Consider the following 22,048-nt stretch of genomic DNA (forward strand, 5'->3'; position numbering starts at 1 on the left):
ATATGGATGGACCTTGAGGGCATTATGCTAAGTGAAATAAGTCAGACGAAGAAAGAAAAGTGCTGTATGATCTCACCTATATAGGGAATCTTAAAAAATAACCAAAAAAAACCAAACTCAGGAGCCAGCCCTACGGCCGAGTGGTTAGGTTCGTGCACTCCGCTTTGGCGGCATGGGGTTTCACCAGTTCGGATCCTGGGCGCTGACATGGCACTGCTCATCAGGCCATGCTGAGGCGGCATCCCACATAGCACAACTAGAAGGACGCAAAACTAAAAATATACAACTATGTACTGGGGGGCTTCAGGGAGAAAAAGGAGAAATAAAAACTTTAAAAAAGAAACCAAACTCGTAGACAAGAGATCAGATTTGTGGATACCAAAAGCAGGGGATGAGGGAATTGGATGAAGGTGGTCAAAAGGTACAAACTTCCAATTATAAATAAGTACTGAGGATGTAATGTACAATATGATGACTATAGTTAACACTATGGATGATATATTTAAAAGCTGCTAAAAAATCCTAAAAGTTCTCGTGACAAGGAAAAAAACATATTTTTTCTTTTTCGTTTTATATCTGTATGAGATAACGGATGTTAACTAAACTTGTTGCAGTAATCATTTCCCAATATATGAATGTCAAGTCATTATCCTGTACACCTTGACATATGCTGTATGTCAATTACATCTCAACAAAACTAAAAGAAAAAATAAAAGATAACCCCCCCCAAAAAAAAACAAAGGAGAATTTCCCTCAACTCTGCCCCCCAAAAAGACACAGCATGGGAGACTCATTTTGGTCAGCTCACCCTCAGCTACTCCTTTCTCCTTCTAAACGATTCCCATTCTATTAGGTGAGATCCAGATGCAAGCTATGTTAACCAGAATCTAGCCACAGAATTTGTTAAACTAAATTTGAAAAGAAAAACTCCTTTTCTTCTTTTATCAAAAAACATAAAAATAAATGAGGAAGTGCAAATAAGCACACTATCCACCATGTGATAAAAATCTGCAAAAAGAAAACCAGACCTGTCCTAAAGAAATTGATACAACAAGCACAAAAGAAAGACTCCCAACAACATTCAAGTGCCTGATCTCATTTCCTTATAGTCTCCAGAGAAGCCATGGTTCCAATCTTCCCAACAGCTGGTTGTTAAGCTCTTCCTTTTTATGAGTGTGAGCTACTCACTCCCTTCTCCTGTCAATAAATACTACCTTTTTGTTTAGTTAGGTCAGGGTAGGTATTTGCTTATGCTAGGGTGTGTGCTGCTTATAATGAATCATATTCAATTCTTGACTAATACATGCAAATTTACATTTTGCATTTTTACATTTATTTACATGGAATAAATGCAGATTTACATTTCATCACATGAAAAAGGATATATTTAGTTCTAGTTCCCATCTTTCTAAATGCCCTTAGTTAAGCTATAGACTACTGCTGCTGCCAATGGACACCTGCTGGAAGGATTTTATATAGATAACAATCATCTCTATTTTCTCCTCCAAACTTCATATGTGAAGAGGGAAGATTTGGCAAGGAAGATATTCATTAGAAGAAAAATGACGAATAAAATTGCTTCCTATTAAAATGAAACTGTACTTTCTCATGATCTTTCTTAAGACTCAGCTTTTAATACAAACTGGCCACTGCAAGTAAGTTATATTATAATATAAGGAATTTATTCTTTCTTTTACTTGAAAAAGGGGAATCTGTTAGAAGTGATACCTTGCAGATGTTTCTTGCTGAATAAAACTGCATGGATTGAGCAGCACTACCCTATAATTTTTAAACATTTCTAGATATTTTCCAATGCAGCGAAGAGCAACACTTAAAACAAAATTTTTTAAAGTGCAGCAGCCACTTACTGCTTCCAGTTGTTTCTTCTTCTGCACTAGTAACTCCAACATGAGGTTGACATTGGCCAAATCAAGGTTATCTTGGTCAGTTCCCAACAAATCCTGAAGTATTTGCCACCTATGGCCATTCTAAAAAGGAAGAAAAGAAATCAACTTCCTAAAAAGATTGTTTTAGAAAGTCTAAACCAAATGTTTAACTATTTCCAAAAATGTTTATTACACAGATATCAATAATATACTATAATGTTGCAACCTACTCCTTCCCAGCTAGTGGCTGCCCACTGCCTTCTAATTATAATTTGAACAACGTTTCTCCCTTAAATGAATTTAGATAACAGACATGAAAGACAAATGTCAAGTCAGCATCTCAGAAGGTATAATTCCCTTGAAAATAAATGCCTGGATTTATGAATTTATTATTATTATTTATTATAAATTAAGGTATTAATTTAAGCTCACTTGCTCAATAATTTGGGGCTAATCCTCTTAAATCCAGAATCTTTCAAGAGTTTCTCCAAATTACCACCCATGGTTTTATCCTGCCATATAATCCTTCAAATGTCATGTACTACAAGCCAACTCTGACTCAGTGTGATCCCAGCAGACCTTTCAGAAGATGATCACCAGAGCAAATTTTAGACAATGCAGTTAAGAAAGTTCTTTATTGAACAGAACAATCTTAAACAAATCTTTTTTAAAAAATGAATAATATACTAAACTTTAATATCTAATAGTAAACCAATAAAAACAATAAATTGAAATTTATTAAGAATAGTAATAAGAGTTGAAACATACGGTGCTACTCACTGAGTGGTCCAATTTGAACCTCTTTTCCTCAAATCTTTGTTTCTGTTTGAGAATGAGCTCATTCACTGAAAAGAGAAACAAAACAAAAAGCACACATAATTTGAATTTTTGTTAAATGTATCACCTAACTGTTCTATATCGATGGATTCTATTTTAACTTTAAAAAGCCCAAAAGTTAAAAGATGCTAAGCAGAAAATGCTAGGTTTTTCTTTTATTTCAAATTAGAAACAGTTCTGCCACAGTTATTACCACTACAACTGCTATTATTACTACTACCATTACTACAGGAGGAGAGTTCTTCAGAATCTGTACTTTCTCTTACACGTCTCGATGACGACACTACTGGCACTTGGAGAGAGAGAATCCTTCACTGTGTAAGACTGTTCCATGCTTTACATGGTAACTGGTAGATTCTATGAGGTAGGCACTAAAGATTTTTAGTTCTTCTTTTTGCTTGTGACTTTTCTATAAGTATCATGGCAGACACTGTCAGTTAGCTATTCAAAAACCATCCTACCCTTTTGTTTTAACAACAATATGATTTTTTTCATCCAAGTGTCAGATTGCCACATACTTTCAGAGAGGTTAGATCCCTCCCAAGTCCCACAGTATAATTCTCGACTAACCTAAGCCAATCTTGTCATTCATACCTTTGCCAGTGATTGACATGGGGTTTAAGTTTTTTTTTTCTTTTGAGGAAGATCAGCCCTGAGCTAACATCTGCCGCCAATCCTCCTCTTTTTGCTGAGGAAGTCTGGCCCTGAGCTCACATCCGTGCCCATCTTCCTCTACTTTATATATGGGACGCCTACCACAGCATGGCTTGCCAAGCAGTACCATGTCCGCACCCAGGACCCGAACTGGTGAACCCCGGGCCGCCGAAGCAGAACATGCGTACTTAACAGCTGCACCACGGGGCTAGCCCCTGTGACCTAGTTTTGATCAATGAGAGGTGTGCTGTCTTTCAGAAAGAAGAGGATAGGAGGAAAACAACTTTCTTCTATGCCTTCAGTAACGGATGATATCTGGAAGTGATTAGAGCCACTTTGCAAGCTTGAGGGTAGCTAGCCAAAGCACCAATGCATATCCTGAGGATGGAGGAACAGAAAGATGGAAAGAACTTGCTGAAGTTGTTCAGTATCACTGAACCAATGAATTAACTAGTTGTAGAAATTCTTTTTGTGTGATTCAATACAGTTTCCTTAATGTTTAAGCCACTTTTAATTGGATTTTTGTCTTTAATAGCCAAATGATACCAAAAAAAAAAAAAAAAAAAAAAACCTGATAAAGAAAAGGGAAACGAGCACTAGGGTAGGTAGGCACTTTAGTTTATAAACATTATGGTACGGATTATTCTCCCCACTTTAGACATGAAGGAACTTACTTGTGGTGACATATAACACAAGACAGAGTTGGGACAAACCCAACTATTTAATATTTTCCACTATATATCACAATCCAACCATAAATATTTGCAAACAAACCAGAGAGGTACCATGCCCACACTAGGGATCTAAGCTTCAAAGACAAGACTCAAACTAAGAAAGGCTCAATCCAAGACTCAAGCAACTCAGAGTAGGAAGACAAATACATATGATACAGTAGTAACGTAACATGATAATCAGTAACATCACTGAAATAGATTTACAAGAAACACAAGACCTTTGTGTTGTTATCAAAATGTTAACGAGCAAGCTTCGCATAGAAGGTGACATTAGAATTGGACCATAACAGGCATATAGATTCACTAAACAGAAAGAGAAGCGGAAAATAATTCAGATGGGGGGGCGGGGGGGGGGGGGCGTTAAGTCATAAAACAGCAAGAGATAAGATGTTTTAAAATCAACCTGACTGAAATACAGGGTCAGTGATTTTGTTAATGATTAAGAGGGGCTAAGAACTAGGGCTGGAAACAGAGCCTGATTCTGAAAAGCCTGGTACGTATCTCATAAGCAAAGTTATTACTATAATCTGGGAAAGATAAAGGAAAAGAGCTTGAAATAACATAGCGGGAATAAAGAGGAGTATGTGAATAAGAGTTTAATGTTTCAGTCACCGAATTAACTATTTACATAAAAATTGTCACAAATAATTGTAACACTTTATACATGTGTATACCACACTGCATTCTGAGAAATCTCTTATACCACTGAATCTGAAAGATATTCCATATCCATAATTATAATTCTCTAGATCCTTATAACAGCCATAGTACTAAGAACAAACAATGCATTTTTACTGCTAAAGATTCCATTCTAGTAACTGTCTTTTTAAATGCAGGATAGTATAGTAAAAACACATACTCTTGAGTTAGACTGCTTAGGACCTAATCCCAATTCCGCCACTTACTGGCTGTATAACTTTATGCAAATTACTCAACTTCTCTGTGCCTTAGTTTCTTCGCCTGACGAAGGAGGATGACAACAAGAGTACTCAACTCATAGGGCTGAGAATTAAATGACTTAACATATGTCAAGCACATAAGACAATGCCTGGCAGTAGTAAGGATGTTACATGCATTAGGTACTTTTTTTAAAACACAGATTTTAGACTCTGCATGCATGCTGTCCTTTACATTAAAGAGTAAGAGGGTCATTCATTAGGGAGATTTTTATTTCAATTTACAAATATTATATAAAGAGAAAGCTAGAAAAGAGACTCCTAGAGAGAGACAGAGGCAGCTGGAGAGAGGTCTCATGCCATAAAGGGATAGGGAGAGCTAGAGAGCAAGCCTTGGCAGGAGTCGGGGAGAGAACTGCAGGGGGATGAGGGCGGTGGGATGCCGCCTCTGCATGGCCTGATGAGTGGTGATAGGTCTGCACCGAGGATTCAAACAGGTGAAACCCTAGGCCGCCAAAGCAGAGCACACGAACTTAGCCACTCGGCCCACAGGTTGGCCCCAAAAAGTTTTATTTTTAAATGCATTTATTTTTTAAAGATTTTATTTTTTTCCTTTTTCTCCCCAAAGCCTCCCAGTACACAGTTGTATATTCTTCGCTGTAGGTCCTTCTAGTTGTAGCATGTGGGACGCTGCCTCAGCATGGCTTGATGAGCACTGCCATGTCCACGCCCAGGATTCGAACCAATGAAACACTGGGCCGCCTGCAGTGGAGCACGCAAACTTAAACCACTTGGCCACGGGGCCAGCCCCTTTAAATGCATTTTATTTTATTTTATTTTATTTTTATTTTATTTTTATTGGTGAGGAAAATTTGCCCTGAGCTAAGATCCATTGCCAATCTTCCTCTCTTTTATTTGCTTGAGGAAGATTAGCCCTGAGCTAACAGCTGTGTCAATCTTCCTCTGTTTTGCACGTGGGATGCCTCCACTGTATGGCTGATGAGTGGAGTAGGTCCGCACCAAGATCTGAAGTCACAAATCAGGGCCATCAAAGCAGAGCACGCAGAACTTAAAGCACCAGACCATGGGGCCAGACTCTAAAAGTTTTATTTTTAAATAACCATATTTACAATACTCCTAAAATTACATCCTTTACAATCACTTAATCTTATAAGGAAAAATTCTGGATGCTAATTTAAAATGTGGCATCAATGTATAAGGAAGTACATCATTTTTCAGAATTTTTATACGGGTAACCCAAGCAAAAAGATTTGAAGACCACTGCTATAGAAAATGTGTAGCCCAGTCCTCTACCCATGACTCAGATAAATGTACAGCATTAAAAGTGAAGGGTGCTGGGGCAGGCCCCCTGGCCAAGTGGTTAAGTTCACATGTTCCACTTCAGCTGTCCAGGGTTTCGTCGGTTTGGATCCTGGGTGTGGATCTAGCACCACTCATCAGGCCATGCTGAGGTGGCATCCCACATAGCACAACTAGAAGCACCTGCAACTAGAATATACAACTATGTACTGGGGGGTTTTGGGGAGAAGAAGGGAAAAAAATAAGATTGGCAACAGATTTTAGCTCAGGTACCAATCTATTAAAAAGAAAGAAAGAAAGAGATCCCAGTGGCATCCTGAGTGCACTGGAGACATAATCCCTGTCTTCCTACTGTGGAAACCTAGGATTTGACCATCACTGTACAAAGGCAAAGACTGGAATGTGTGACAGGCAGAAAAACAAAAATAGATACATCAGGATGAAATGTTATTTCCATGGGCTGACATATATAATCATATTGGAAGCTGCACTATAATTAAAAGGCTTCAAATAACGGCATAAAATACTTACACTCCAATTACTCAAAACATTAATTTTTATCCATGAAAAGAGAAGGTTAAAGACGAGATCACCAAAAAGATAATTTCTAGCTTAGAAAATTAGTAATTGTGACTTCCTTATTCACTAGATATATATATTTCAGAATATATAATATATGAAATCACTTTCCAACTTAAATAGTACTATATTTTTAAATTCCTTCCATACTAGTTATAGTGCTCTCCTTCTCTCACTAATTAGAAATTCATATAGTAGAATTTCTAACTTATGGACTCATTAAGGAATATCACCTGAAAAATTTAGTAAATACCAAAATCTTCAAAACATTAGGTTGCTTTCTGTATTTAACTATTCCAAAAGAAGAAGCAGTTTTCTAAAGTTACGACAACTGACAGAAAAATAATTCCAGAGGCCACACAGCAGCATCAGTGAATCCAGGTTTGCAAGTTCAGGTACAAACACTGACAAAGGATTCTGCTTTGCAGGGCTTTGGCTTCCCTTTTACCTAACCCAGCCCATGAAGTCCAATCCTGCAGAGTAGCGTATCACTCAATATTTCTTCTTTTCCTAAGTTCCCTCTCCAAGATGGCCATAAAACTTTATCTACCTAGAAGAACTTGGTATTCCAATAGAAAATCTTCAAAATGTTTCCTTCAGAGTTCCTTTCTGCTAGGCAATCTGATTTCCCTTCATGAAAAGATACTGGATTGAAGTGAAGAGTGAAAGAGGTAAAAGGATTGTAGCTAATGTAATTTTAGAGCAGAGGTAAAAAGGAAAGCTGAAAAGTTTCAAATTCATGATTTATTATAAACCACCATTTGAGCTAAGCAAAATCAAATTGCAAGAGAAGCTCTGGCAGGTCAGATCTAATATACAAATAGACATCACACCCTAACTCTGAGTATGTTATTCTTTAGAATGAGGAATTAACTTTTTTGATATACATATTCAACACTGCCCTACTTCACAACTACCCCCATATCTGAAAATTAATCTTTGGAAAATTAATCTTCATTCCTAAAAAATCAGACTAAAAATTTCCCACAGTATCTTAGGCTTTTCAACTTGTAGAACTTTTAGATACTCACAATTGGTCTCTGACTACATATTACTTCCAATCATTTACCTTAAAGATTCCCCATTTGCGTGTCTCTTCTCCAGTTACCAATCCTCTCTGAATAGTTCTATATCCATGTCTTCCTTACCTCGTTCTAACATTTCAATAGCATCCCTAGGTCACAGACTCTCCTTCCCCTTTCCAGGAATCCTCATACCCAAGGTTTTTCCCCCCTTCTCCCTCTCCATTAACTCTTTCCTCCATTGCTTCTCACTTCTGACCCAGAGGCAGAAACAGCAGGAATGTACAACACTGTATAAAGAAATATTCTAGACCTCTAGCACTCTCCTTCGGCCTCATATTCTGTCCAGCCATCTGTGTAAGAATCTAAGAGTTGTGTTGTCAACTTTTTTTATGCACCTTAAAAATAATGATATGATACTAACAACATAAGGTATGAGATCTATGTCACAACCCAAGGACGATTAAGAAAAGCACCCTGGTGGGGAGGAGAAAGAGACTTGCTTACCTCAAAGCTATGTTTTCTGAAAAAATTAGTGACAGCATACACTTTTGGGGATAGAATATTTAAAAAAATTAAAAATCATTCCAAAGACTCACCCAAGAAATTAGGATACAGATGGTCAATATTATCCACAACATAGTTACACTTGGGACATCTATTATTATCCTCCAAACTCTGATGAATACACTTGTAGCTATCAGCAGAGAAAAAAATAAAATAAGTTTGATTAAATCAGTGAAAGATTAATAAGCTGGTCACAAAATAATGCCTATTAGTCTTCTATTCTTCATTTTAAACATAAGTAATCTAACAATTATCAAATTTATTTTAGCTTAATATTTTTACATCATAAAGAAGATACAACGGGCATTTATTAGATAATAGTATACAAAAGTTACTTAAAAACAAACTTGAACAGCAAGTCTACTCAATACAAAATTTTTAGGGGCTGGCCCCATGGCCGAGTGGTTAAGTTCACAAGCTCTGCTTCGTGGGCCCAGGGTTTCACCGGTTCAAATCCTGGGCGTGGACATGGCACCACTCATCAAGCCATGCTGAGGCGGCATCCCACATGACGCAACTAGAAGGACCCACAACTAAAAATACACAACTATGTACCAGGCGGCTTTGGGGAGAAAAAGGAAAAAATTTTTTAAAAATCTAAAAAGTTAATTAATTAAAATTTTTTTGAAAGTACTTTTAAGTTTATGCAATTAAAATAGTATATAATAGCACCAAGAAAAGTAAATGCCTATGATTTAGTTAAGCAAACAGACTATTCTTGTTCTTGGAGTGTTGATATCCTTAACAGAAAAAAAGAGCTTATTCAAATAAAAAAAGAAACTAAGAGAAAAACAGAAAAATTAACAGGACAAAAATTAGTCAATAAGCATGAGAAAATCATCACTTTCACTAAGAGGAAAAATTGACTTAAAACTATATACTAGTTTTTACCAATCAGAATAGAAAAAGGAAAGAAAACACTGCCAGAGTTCAGGAGCATACGTGTGAATATGAACAATCTGATGCACTGCTGCAGGAAACGTTAACTGCCACAACTTTTCTAGAAGGCAAGTTAAACAGAAAACCTTAAGTCTGTGCATCCCCTTTTACACAGTGATTTTAATTCTAGGAATTTAACCTAAGGAAATAAGCAGAGATACATATGTAGAAAGGTGTTCAATTCAATGTTATCTATAAATACAACATAAATTAGAAGCAACCAAAACACTAGGAAATTGACTAAATAAACATCAATCCAATGCAATGTAAACAGCCAAAAAAAATCATATTACAACATCACTATCTGTCATAAAAAATAATGTAATAACTATTAATAGCTATAGCTGGAGAAATATGATTGCAAGAAATTTTTCTTATATATTTCTGTAATGTTTGACTTTTTCCAATTGTGTCTTACAATAAAAAACTTTTTAAACATTGTTCAACTAAACCACAGAGAAATATCAAATTGACATTACGAAAAAAATCACTATATCACTATTACTGAATAAAAATGACAATCTCTAACACAGTGGATACAGCATATTGCCATTTCTGCCTTAAAAAGTTATGTATGTGTACATTTAAAATAAAACAAAAAAGATATTCACCATAATATTAACAGTATATGTCTTTAAGTCACATAATTATGGGAAACTATTTTTTTGTACATGTCTGTTAAGTTTCTATAGTAAACATGTATTGCCCCCAACAATCAGAAAAAGAATTATTTCTAAGAAATTACAAGGGGGATTTATAAAGATGATTTCTAAAAAGATGGCACCTCTTTCATTCTGTATCCAAATTATAACAAATTTACTTTGCTTTATAAACTGAAGCTGATTTTTATATCTTCCCACTTCCCTCCACCTTATCAAAACAAAACCTAAGTCCACCAAGTTTCTCTGTTCTGGTTACCAACTACTATCTCATCTCACATTTGTCACTTTTTAAGATAAGCAAAAAGGAGGACATTATAGAGAATCAATGTAGCAGTGGTCTTTAGCATAGCATAGGGGCCTAAAGATCAGAGTAAATGCCTAGCACATAATACTCAAATATATATTGAACAAATGACTTGCACAGTGTTCCAGAAACAGTATCATCACCTCTTGCAACTACGACAATGCTAGGATCACGATATTACCAGAAGACAAGCTCCATATCTGACAGGAAATTTCCTACACGAAAATTTCAATGGAGGAAATAACAGACTAAATGTTTTTGTTTTCATTTTTATTGCAAGGGAGAAGCATAAAGTAGATATGCAAATACAACAGATTAAGAGCCCAAACATGGAAACATTTATAGTCTGCTTACAAAAAAAGGAAATGAGTTAATACCAGAAAATATTCCCACATGACAAGATTTAACCCTTAAAAAAATCTGCAAGTCCAACTAAAGCAAGTCATGAAGGAGAGAATTTGGAAAGGTTATTAAAGATGGGAGACAGGTTGACATATAAACAGAAGAAGGACATTTCAAATTTCAGCAACTGACTTTGTAAAGAAATGGTAGTTGGAAAATGAGCAAATAATATGACAATAAGAACAAGCTAAGTTGTTCAGCCAGAGAAAAAGTTGGTCAATATAAGAAGTTATCGCAGAATCTAGTAGGACATCATCCTCTCCTTTCTTCAGCATCCTAATCATATCCTTTGTCAGTAGGCCTACTTCCACATCATCCTTTCCTAGCAGAAAAAATACTCTGGGACGTAGCCAAAAGGAACTGCCCTCAGCAACAAAAGTTCGAGTGACTTTCTGCAATGCACTTGATAATATCCATCAATCTATACTATAAAATTAAAACCTATCAAATTACACTCTGCTGAGTAAAACTAAAGTGACAACAAGATGCATCAAGTTTATCTTAAAGCATCTACTACCTCACTACCACCCCAGGGTGGACCTACCCCAGTTTGAGAAACAGTAACTCTCGTATTTTGTACTTTTCTGTACACATGACTGTCAGCCCCTCTTCTACTTGCTCACTAAAAGCAGAGATGTATTTGTTTTACTCATCTCTGTACCCTCAACGTCCAACACAATATTCTGCTACAGTGTTCGAACTCAATAAATGCTGAATGCGTGGAAAAAAACAGATATAAGCAAAAAAGAAACATACTTCTGCTGCCCTCTGGGTCATATAAAATGCTATTGGAAAATCTTGACATTCCTTACCGCATTAACTCTTCTCATTCATCTAATCTACGTGACCAACACCAGCCCAGACACCATGCTTTGGATTCCAAAAGAAGGATAAGCGCCTACACTAGTGACCAAAATAGGAGGGCATAAAGAGCTAAGAGGGATATATATCTTGGGTCCACTTGAGAAGTTTTCAATAGCTAATCACACTGCAAATCTTAAAAAAATTATTCAGTACCAGAGTGTGCTGACATAAACGTGTGCCTGTGTCCTCTACTAAGTGTATAACTATAAGAAAATATGAACATTTCTCTACAGATGTATATGGCTGCTCTGTTTCTTCTATTAAGTATATACTCGCCTACAAAACAGAAATATCTTCTTCTGTCTGTGCAAACAGGGATGAGTATATATAGACAGAAAACTGTAAATAACCAGAAAATTCTCAAAAAAAGAAGGGATCATAATAAGAACAGCAAGGACAAATCAATACCAGTGGTCACATATAATAAACAGCTATAAAGACTAATAGCAAAGTGCAAGATGATGGATTTAGCCAAAAGTCCCAAAAAGCAAGCTGACACCCAGGCTGATATGCTGGGTGTCACATATGCTCACAGGTATGCTGGGAGACGACAATGCTGAGGGACCCTGTTAATTAGAATTAATTTATAATTAAAGCTAAATAGTAAATCAGGGCTTGGTAAACATGAGGTCTGAGAAGCAAAGAGCAGGGGACAAGCTGGAGGCAGCAAAGGGGCAAAAAGAAAAGAGCAAACCTTCTCTCTATATGATACAGAAGCTAGATTTTTTGCTATCTCATTAAGTTTCAGTTAGACTACAGCCAATAGCAGGCTGACTGCCAAATGGGAATGAATAAAGTAAAAGAAGTTCCTGCTATATTGTCTCTAACTTGTTATCAGAAAAGACTCACCATTTATAAGTGGGACAAAGGATAAACAGTTGATGTGGTCCAATTTGATTGTGTTGATAATTTGGATGGAGCTTCGAAGTGGTATACTGTTTGGCTCCAGATTATCAGCCAGGGTACAAATTAGCAAAGAGTTGATTCAACAGGCTATTGTTAATGAATGAAATTCCAGAGGCTTCACATGTTAGGATAGGGTAAATAATTATGAGCTTTTGCTTTAAATAAAAGTGCAAAAATGCTTTCTCAGTTTAGCAAGCCTGACAATGGGACTGCCAGCCTCCAGGTTTATTAGCTCCTGCGAACATTACAGTCCCTATCCTACCAAAATCTGCTCTCTGGTAGGTATTTGAAAACAAATTCACCTCGGGTGTAACATGATAACATGAATTGTAACAACGATCTAAGCTTAAACTATTTTTATTTGAAGAAAAAAAAAGTATTTAAGAAATCAATGTGGCTTTCCAACAATGACCTGAAGACATATCATTAAGATTATAGGACTCACTGAAAAGGCCAGGCCTGTCTAGTTGTAAAGCCAATCAGTAATTTATCACACTTCATAACATAGACTCTTCAGTGCCTTTTTTAAATGCCACAGTGAATATATGTTAGAATATATAAGTTAGAGGCAGTTAGGAAAAATTAAAACCTCACTTTATAATGTTTCACATTTCAACACCTCTGAATCTGTGAAAGAAAAGGAGATGAAGCAGCAGGAAGAGGATGGGAGGACAGGGTAAAGTGCAGCAGCAGGAGAGGTTGAGTGACCAGACAAGGTAAAGTTTTAGAACCAGAACTAGAATTCTAGTCTACCAACTTCAAGAGCTTGCTCTTTTAGCTCTGTATCTATATCGTAGTTCTCAACTGAGGGCAATTTTGTCCCCTAAGGGATACCTGGCAATACCTGGAGAAATTTTTGGTTGTCACAATTGGGAGGAGAGGAGTTGCTCCTGGGTAGAGGCAAGAGAAACTGCTAAACAATCTACAACATCCAGGATAGTCACCTACAACAAAGAATTATGTGGTCTAATATGTCAATACCACCAAGGTTGAGAAAACCTACTCTAAATCACTCAATTTTTCAGAGTGATCAAAATCCAAAGTGTCTAAGAGAAGTACATGGTTTCCTACGGAATGCTAAGGTGCTGGATCAATTAAGGACCAAAGAGAACACTACTGCTAAACAATCAGCCTGAAAAGAACAAGAGCATGCACGCAACAGCCTAAAACAAAGACCCACATGACCGAAGTTTCAGTAGCAATACACAGCAGAAAGTGATTCATGAACCGTAATAATCTCAATGCAATGATATACCAGGCAAGATGGCCTTTTTTAAAACACCAGCAGAAAGATTCTAAAGGAATACACAATCATTCCTCACCAGTAAGAACCTTTGAGGAGGTGGACAAGAAAGGCTAAGGGAAGGAAGACATTTACATTTCACACTACATCTTTCTGTTACAATAAAAGTTGCTTTTGCAGCCAAGAGTATACATACCGCTCTTATCACTTTAATAACTTTTATTTTAATAAAGAACATAGATGATGCAAGCTAAGAAAGCTATTTTTAATCTAAACTTCTTTTTTAAATGACTAGCAGATTGGATATACCTATCAATGAAGCATCACGCTCCAAATCAAACTAAAGTACTTACAGACTGCTGATTAACACCTAGTACTCTTCCTAATTAATGGATATCAACCTACTAGACAGCATCTTCAACTATTCAACTTCTGTATAAAATTATGGGTCTTACTCCAACAAGAATTAGAATATAAGGACTATTAGAACACAATAGAAATACTAAGATTAAAATAATATACCAACAATAATTTATGAAGATGATTGATTGCAAGCAGAATATACCATCTCAATCAAAAAATAAGTAAATGAACAAACAAAAAGAATTAAACATAGACAGATTACTTACTCATTAGGATGGCTACTATTAAAAATAAAACAGAAAATAAGTGTTGGCGAGGATTTAGAAAAATAAGAACCCTTGTGCACTGTTGGTGGGAATGTAAGATAGTAACTGCAGCCATGGAAAACAGTATGGAGGTTCCTCAAAACGTTAAACAGAGAATTACCACTTGATCCAGCAATTCTGCTTCTGGATATACAGCCAAAAGAACTGAAAACGGGGCCAGCCTGGTGGCGCAGTGCTTAAGTGTGCACGTCCTGCTTCAGCGGCCCGGGGTTCCCCGGTTCGGATCCCGGCTGTGGACATGGCACCGCTTGCATGCCATGCTGTGGAAAGCATCCCACATATAAAGTAGAGGAAGATGGGCACGGATGTTAGCTCAGGGCCAGTCTTCCTCAGCAAAAAAGAGGAGGATTGGCAGCAGATGTTAGCTCAGGGCTAATCTTCCTCAAAAAAAAAAGAACTGAAAGCAAGGTCTCAAGAAGATTTATTTATATACCAATGTTCAAAGCAGCACCATTAACAATAGTTAAGAGGTAAAAGCAACACAAGTGTCCATCAACCGATGAATGGACAAAATACATACACGCAAGGGAATATTATTTAGCCTTAAAAAGGAAAGAAAATTTTTTTTAAGATTTTATTTTTCCTTCTTCTCCCCAGAGCCCCCCCAATACATAGTTGTATATATTTTTAGTTGTAGGTCCTTCTGGTTGTGCTATGTGGGACACCACCTCAGCATGGCCTGATGAGCGGTGCCATGTCAGCGCCCAGGATCTGAACCTGTGAAACCCTGGGCTGCTGAAGCAGAGCCACGCGAACTTAAGCACTCTGCCATGGGGCCGGCCCCAGGAAAGAGATTTTGACACATGCTACAACGTGGATAAATCTGGAGGACATTATGTTAAGTGAAATAAGCCAGTCACAAAATGACATACACCATTTGATTCCACCTATATGAGGTTATCCAGAGTAGTCAAATTCACAGAAACAGAAAGTAGAATGATGACTGACTTCGGGGAGGAGAAAATGGAGAGCTGTTGTCTAATGGATATAGAGTTTGTTTTGTAAAATGAAAAAGTTCTGGAGATTGATTGCACAACAATGTGAACATACTTAACACTACCTAAATTAAAAATGGTTAAGATGGTAAAAATGGTTAAGATGGTAAATTTTACGTTATGTGTATTTTACCACAACTAAAACACCTTTATAATATACAGATTAATGTGACATATAACTGAGAATGTGTTAAAGAAGAGAACACACAATCTTTAATCCTCTATATCCTTTCCCAATGACTTTCTAGCCTGCTTTACTGGGCCTCACATCTAGCCCCACAAGTGAGTTAACAGTGCTTCGCAGGGACTACGTGCTTTGTCCTGATGGCCCAGCAACCCCTCAATTTTCTAAAACAGCAGTCAAAGCTCTTTAACAATTAACAAACGCGAAAATTTTAAAATCCATCTGTAAAGCCAATGGTAAATCTAAGTATTTCACAGAAATTATGCACCAACCATGTGCTAACTGCCTTGAGCTGCTGAACCTGTAAGGATATGTCAAAGAAATAATATGATTAAAAGATGACCAAAATTACTTAAAAAACTAACTTCTTACAGGCTCCATTTACACACAAGTTAAAAACTGCCAAAAGACAATTTCGCTAAAACAAAGTCATCTTACCAAAAGCTGTGGCCACATTTCGTCATGTATGCTTCCTCAATCATATCAAAGCAGATAGGGCTAAAAAGAAAATAGAAAAAAATTGATACATTTTTTTTAAGTAAAGTAATTACAAACTGAAAAAGGCCAATAACACCACCAACAAAATTATGTTTCAATACATAGCTAAGTCTTCAAACATTCTATCAATGAGAGATGGAATTTCTATTGAGCTGAATGAACATTAGAGGATTGCTAGTAAAATGCCAATCTGTTCAAGATGTAAGGCCCATCAAGCTCTAAGATGAATTAAATGGATAAGTTAAAATGGCCCTAATACTTTAACTCACTCATAATTTTTTTTTTGAGGAAGATTAGCCCTGAGCTAACTGCAGCCAATCCTCCTCTTTTTGCTGAGGAAGACTGGCCCTGAGTTAACATCCATGCCCATCTTCCTCCACTTTATATGTGAGACGCCTACCACAGCATGGCCTGCCAAGCGGTGCCATGTCTGCACCCAGGATCCGAACCAGGGAACCCTGGGCCGCCGAAGAGGAACGTGTACACTTAATTGCTGTGCCACTGGGCCGGCCCCCTCACCCATAATTTTTAATAGTACAAGGCAATCAGGAGAGTCCCTAAGAAAGTTCTACCATCTTCTTCAATCATCCTTGCACTCAAAAGCACCTGCCCAGATCTGCTAATCTAAATGCTTTCTTTTATTTCCTATATCAAAGAAAATTAATTTCTTGTGTGATAAATTTACAATTCTAATTTCAATAGTTCTAGATAATGAAAATGGTAATAATAGCTAATACTTAAAATAGCACTAACAAATATTAACTCATTTAATCCTTTCAACAACAAAGTGTTGGTAGGTACCTATTACTAGACCCATTTTATAGTTGAGAAATTGAAGCACAAGAGGTATTAAAATTACATCGCTAGGAAATAACACAGCCAATTTTCAAACTCAGGTCCACATTCTTGTTTTTAAAAAATGAGTTTATCATGTTTTTGAGGAAGATTAGCCCTCAGCTAACATCTGCTGCCAATCCTTTTCGTTTTGCTGAGGAAAACTGGCCCTGAGCTGACATCTGTGCCCATCAACCTCTACGTTACATGTGAGACACCTGTCACATGGCTTGATAAGCAGCGCATAGGTCCGCGCCCGGGATCCGAACCAGTGAACCCAGGGCGACCAAAGCAGAACACACGAACTTAACTGCTATGCCACCGGGCTGGTCCCTCAGGTCCATGCTCTTAACCACTACTCTATACTACTTCCAGATACTGTAAGTTAAATACCAAGTCATACCAACTATGACAGTTCTGGCCAACAAAATGTAGTGAGCAATCTCTGAGAGGGCACTGTCTACCAGAAAAATGCAAAACCTCGTAAAAAGAGACTTCCCTTTATCTTTCCCTCTTCTTCCTTCCAAAAACTGAAGTCTCCAGAGATACAACAGCCATCTTGTGACCATAAAGACAAAAACCATAAGCTAGGAAGATAGCTTTTGATGATGACATCCTTTGAGCAGTTGCATCAGCCATGGACTGCCTATCTCTGGACTTCACATTACATGAGAAAAGTAAATCCTCACTTGCTTAAGTCAGTATTTATCAAGTTTTCTGTTACTGGCATACAAATCAACTCTTTATTGGCGATACACGACACAAACTGTAAATGAAAATTCACCCACTCCTTCAAGAAAAACTTCCTGGGCATAAATACCATCTTAGAATGTGAGGCTATAAAAAAGTTATAAAATCTGGGGCCGGCCCGGTGGCGCAGCGGTTAAGTTCGCACGTTCCGCTTCTCGGCGGCCCGGGGTTCGCTGGTTCGGATCCCGGGTGCGGACATGGCACTGCTTGGCAGCCATGCTGTGGTAGGTGTCCCACGTATAAACTAGAGGAAGATGGGCACGGATGTTAGCTCAGAGCCAGGCTTCCTCAGCAAAAAGAGGAGGACTGGCAGTAGTTAGCTCAGGGCTAATCTTCCTCCAAAAAAAACAAAAAAACAACAAAAAAAAAAGTTATAAAAGCTTAACGTAGCACAAGCTCAGCTTCGCCACGTATAGTGTGTAGGCTTAGACTGTGTTGGTTTTGCTAGCCTTCACTCTGCTAGACTGAGAAGAGAAGTCTCCTAAACGTGGGGATTCAGTAATTTTTCTTCTGAAACAAAGTCCATCTTGCTCCTGCTTGATGGTGTTAAGGAGGAAGCTCTCAGGCTGCCTCCTGCATGTGGATGAGCTGTGCAAGCTCCTCTGCGGCTGAACGATGACGAAGAGCAGATCTGGGATGGACAGATTTTATTTCACAAGCACAGTTGGACACTGGGTGCCCAGGCAGATATCTTAAGGCTCAGAACCCTGAGTGGAGCAACATTTATTAGGCACTCCCCCTTTTTTAACACTCTCTTTATCTAGAGCAGTTTTAGGGTTACAACAAAATTGAAAAGAAAGTACAGAGATTTCCCATATATCCCCTGCCCCGACACGTGCACAGCCTCCCCTATTATCAACATCACTCACCAGAATGGTACACTTTTTTTAACCAAGGATGAACCCACATTGACACATCATAATCACCCAAAGTCCGTAGTTTACCTTAGGGTTCACTCTTGGTGTTGTACGTTCTATGGGTTTGAAGAAATGTATAATGACACACATCTATCTTTATAATATCATTCAGATTATTTTCACTACCCTAAGAATCCTATGTGCTCTGCCTATTCATCTCTCTCCCCTTATTCACAACTACTGATCTTTTCTGGTTTCCACAGTTTTGTCTTTTCCTAAAAGTCATATAGTTGGGCTCATATAATACATAAGCTTTTCAGATTGGCTTCTTCCACTTAGTAATATGCATTTAAGGTTCCTCCATGTCTTTTCATGGCTTGATAGCTCATTTGTTTTTAGTATTGAATTGTATTCCATTGTCTGGATGTACCACAGTTTATGTATCCACTTATCTACTAAAGGACAACTTGGGTGCTTCCAGTATTTGTAAAGTGTGAACAAAGCTGATACGAACATCCATGTGCAGGTTTTTGTGTGGACAGAAGTTTTCAACTCCTTTGGGTAAATACCAAGGAGTGCAATCACTGAATGGTATGGTAAGAGTAGGTTTAACTTTTACAGAAACCACTAAACTGTCTTCCAAAGTGGCTGTACCATTATTCATCCCAACCAACAAAAAGAGAGCTCCTGTTGCTCCACATCCTCCTTAGCATTTGGTGTTGTCAGTGATCTTGATTTTAGCCTTTCTAATAGGTATACAGTGATGTGCATTTCCCTGATGACATATGATATGCAGCATCTTATCACATGCACATTTGCTATCTGTATATTTTCTTTGGTAAGGTGTCTGTTGAGGTATTTTGTCCGTTTTTTTAATTGGGTTGTTTTCTTATTGTTGAGTTTTAAGAGTTCTTGGTATGTTTTAGATAAAATTCCTTTATGAGATACACCTTTTGCAAATATTTTCTCCAAATCTGTGGCTTATCTTATTCTCTTGACAGTGTCTCATGAAGAGTAGAAATTTTTAATTTTAAAGAAGTTCTGTTTATTGATCCTTTCAAATATCAGGCCAGCAGTGTTATATGTAAAAAGTCATTACCAAACTCAAGGTTATTTAGATTTCCCCTATGCTACCTTCTAGGAGTTTTATAGTTTTGCATTTTACATTTTGGTGTGTGATACATTTTGAGTAAATTTCTAAAAAGTCATTACCAAACTGAAGGTTATCTAGATTTTCCCTAAGTTATCTTCTAGGAGTGTGCATAGTTTTGCATTTTACATTTAGGTATGTGATACACTTTGAGTTAATTTTGGTGAACAGTATAAGGTCTGTGTCTAGATTCATTTTGTTGCATGGGGGTGTCCAATTGTTCCAGCACCATTTGTTGAAAAGATTATCCTCTCTCCATCACTTTTGCTCCTTTGTCAAAGATCAGTTGACTATATCTATGTAGGTCTATTTCTGGGCTCTCTATTGTGTAATACTGATCTGTCTATTGTTTTGCCAATACCACACAATCTTAATTACTACATATATTATTTTGATTTAAAAAAACTCCTTGGACGAAACTCTGAAGTACCAATACTGATTAATTTCTGAAACTTAATTTTTACATGGACAACAGCAAACATCCAAATTGTCTTCCACAAAAAGTCTTCTGTTAACACAACAACCTTTTAAAGATTTTCTTTTTCTTTTTCTCCCCAAAGCCCCCCAGTACCGAGTTGTACTTCTTTAGTTGTAGGTCCCTCCAGTTGTGGGGTGCAGGACACCACTCCAGCATGGCTCATTGAGCGGTGCCATGTCTGCGCCCAGGATCCGAACTGGTGAAACCCTGGGCCGCCGAAGCGGAGCACGCGAACCCAACCACTCAGCCACGGGACTGGCCCCAACACACCAACCTTTTAAACGCTACCTCAAATAAAGCATTTTTAAGATTTGGGGAAAGAGATCTTTCTGTTTCCAGAGTAAATATGTTTATCAGTTTAATAACAATACCATCGCATCTCTGTTTTACGCTGCATTAAATGAAGCTTAGAAGCAAGATGCAAAATGTCTAAACTGACTGATCTCTCAGTTCAGAGCCACCAATGACATTTTAGGGTTGACCCTAGCACCCAGAATGAATCAACTGTGAGTACTTATCAATAGTCTCTCAGAAAATTTCTTTAAACATTCATACATTCAACAAATCATATACTAGGTACTGACTACACACAAGACACTGTTCTAGACACCAAGGACAGAAAAGTGAATAAAACAAACAAAAACCCCTTCATGCTTCTAGAATCTAGTGAAAAGACAGACAATACAAGACAAATAAGAAAGACATTATATAGTAAGGTTGGATAGTGATAAAGGAGAAGGGGAAAAAATTAAGCAGGGAAGGGAGATAAGAAGTGTTGGATTGGGTTAGACAGGGAAGTCAGAGAAGCCTCAATGAGAAGACAGTTGAGTAACTACTTCAAGGTAGTAGGGAAATGTTCTACACAGAAATCTGGGGGAACAGCAACTCAGCAGTAAGAGCAAGTACAAAGGTCCTGAGGTAGGAGTATATCTGCAGTGTTCAAAGATTAGCAAGGTGGTCAATATAAAGGAGGATAAGCAAGTGGGAAAATAGTAGAAGACGAGGCCACAGATATATTAAGGGGCCATATCAAAAAAACCCTTTAAAATCATGTTAAGGACTTTGACTTTTACAGTGAATAAAACGGGCACTCATTGAAGGATTTGGAACAGAGAAGTGACATGATTTCATAAAGTAGTGAACCAGATCATTCTACCTTATATGTTGAAAGGAGACTAAAAGAAGAAACTAAAAGGAAACAAAAAACAAGGTAAAGATAGAAGCTATTATATAATAACCCAGGTGAGAAATGTTGTTGGATTAAATTAGGGTGGTAGCAGTTGGGTTGGTGATAATCATCAGATTATAGATATGATTTGAAGGTACAGCTTTGGTTTGCTATGAATCAGATGTTGGTTATGAGACAAAAATGAATCAGGGATTTTGACTTCAAAAGTAGAACTGACAGTAAGTTTATTTCAAATAGAGCTCTATCACTATTAGTTTCTCTTTAAAAAAGGGAGGACGGTCTCAAGATGGCAGTGTAAGCACACTCTGAACTCACCTCCTCCCACGGACATGAGAAGTTTACAACAATTCTTGGGACAATTACCCCTGGAAAGAGAAATGAAAACTGGCTAATAAAAACGCTGACAACAAAGGACAGTGCTGACTGAGGTGAAAGAGGCAAAAATTCCCTTCTGGAGAGAAAAAAGGTACCTTCAAGCCATGGTGCTTCACAGCCAGCTGGAAGCAATCTTAAGGTACACAGCCCTCTCTGGAGGAGTGCGGGACCTGAGCTGGGGAGCATTACCACAATAAGCAGCTTCTGGACTCAGCACAACAAAGAAGACTGTCA

The 22,048-nt window shown here is 37.5% G+C and overlaps 1 protein-coding gene across 10 annotated transcripts in view; it reads right to left on the reverse strand.

Moving 5' to 3' along the window:
* The window catches only part of COP1 (COP1 E3 ubiquitin ligase), a 239,403-nt gene that overhangs the window by 187,293 nt on the left and 30,062 nt on the right, over window positions 1-22,048 (reverse strand). For 5 of the 10 annotated variants that reach the window (XM_070591348.1, XM_070591346.1, XM_070591352.1 and 2 more), the window contains 4 exons: window positions 16,122-16,181; window positions 8,528-8,625; window positions 2,667-2,731; window positions 1,869-1,988 (listed from right to left, as the gene is read on the reverse strand). In XM_070591348.1, the coding sequence (XP_070447449.1) occupies window positions 1,869-1,988; window positions 2,667-2,731; window positions 8,528-8,625; window positions 16,122-16,181 (343 nt within the window). Of the gene's footprint in view, window positions 1-1,868; window positions 1,989-2,654; window positions 2,732-8,527; window positions 8,626-16,121; window positions 16,182-22,048 lie in introns of all 10 variants that reach the window. The other 5 variants (XM_070591347.1, XM_070591345.1, XM_070591349.1 and 2 more) reach the window with 1 other exon arrangement.

Source organism: Equus przewalskii, chromosome 23 (genome assembly GCF_037783145.1).
Source record: "Equus przewalskii isolate Varuska chromosome 23, EquPr2, whole genome shotgun sequence".
NCBI lineage: Eukaryota > Metazoa > Chordata > Mammalia > Perissodactyla > Equidae > Equus > Equus przewalskii.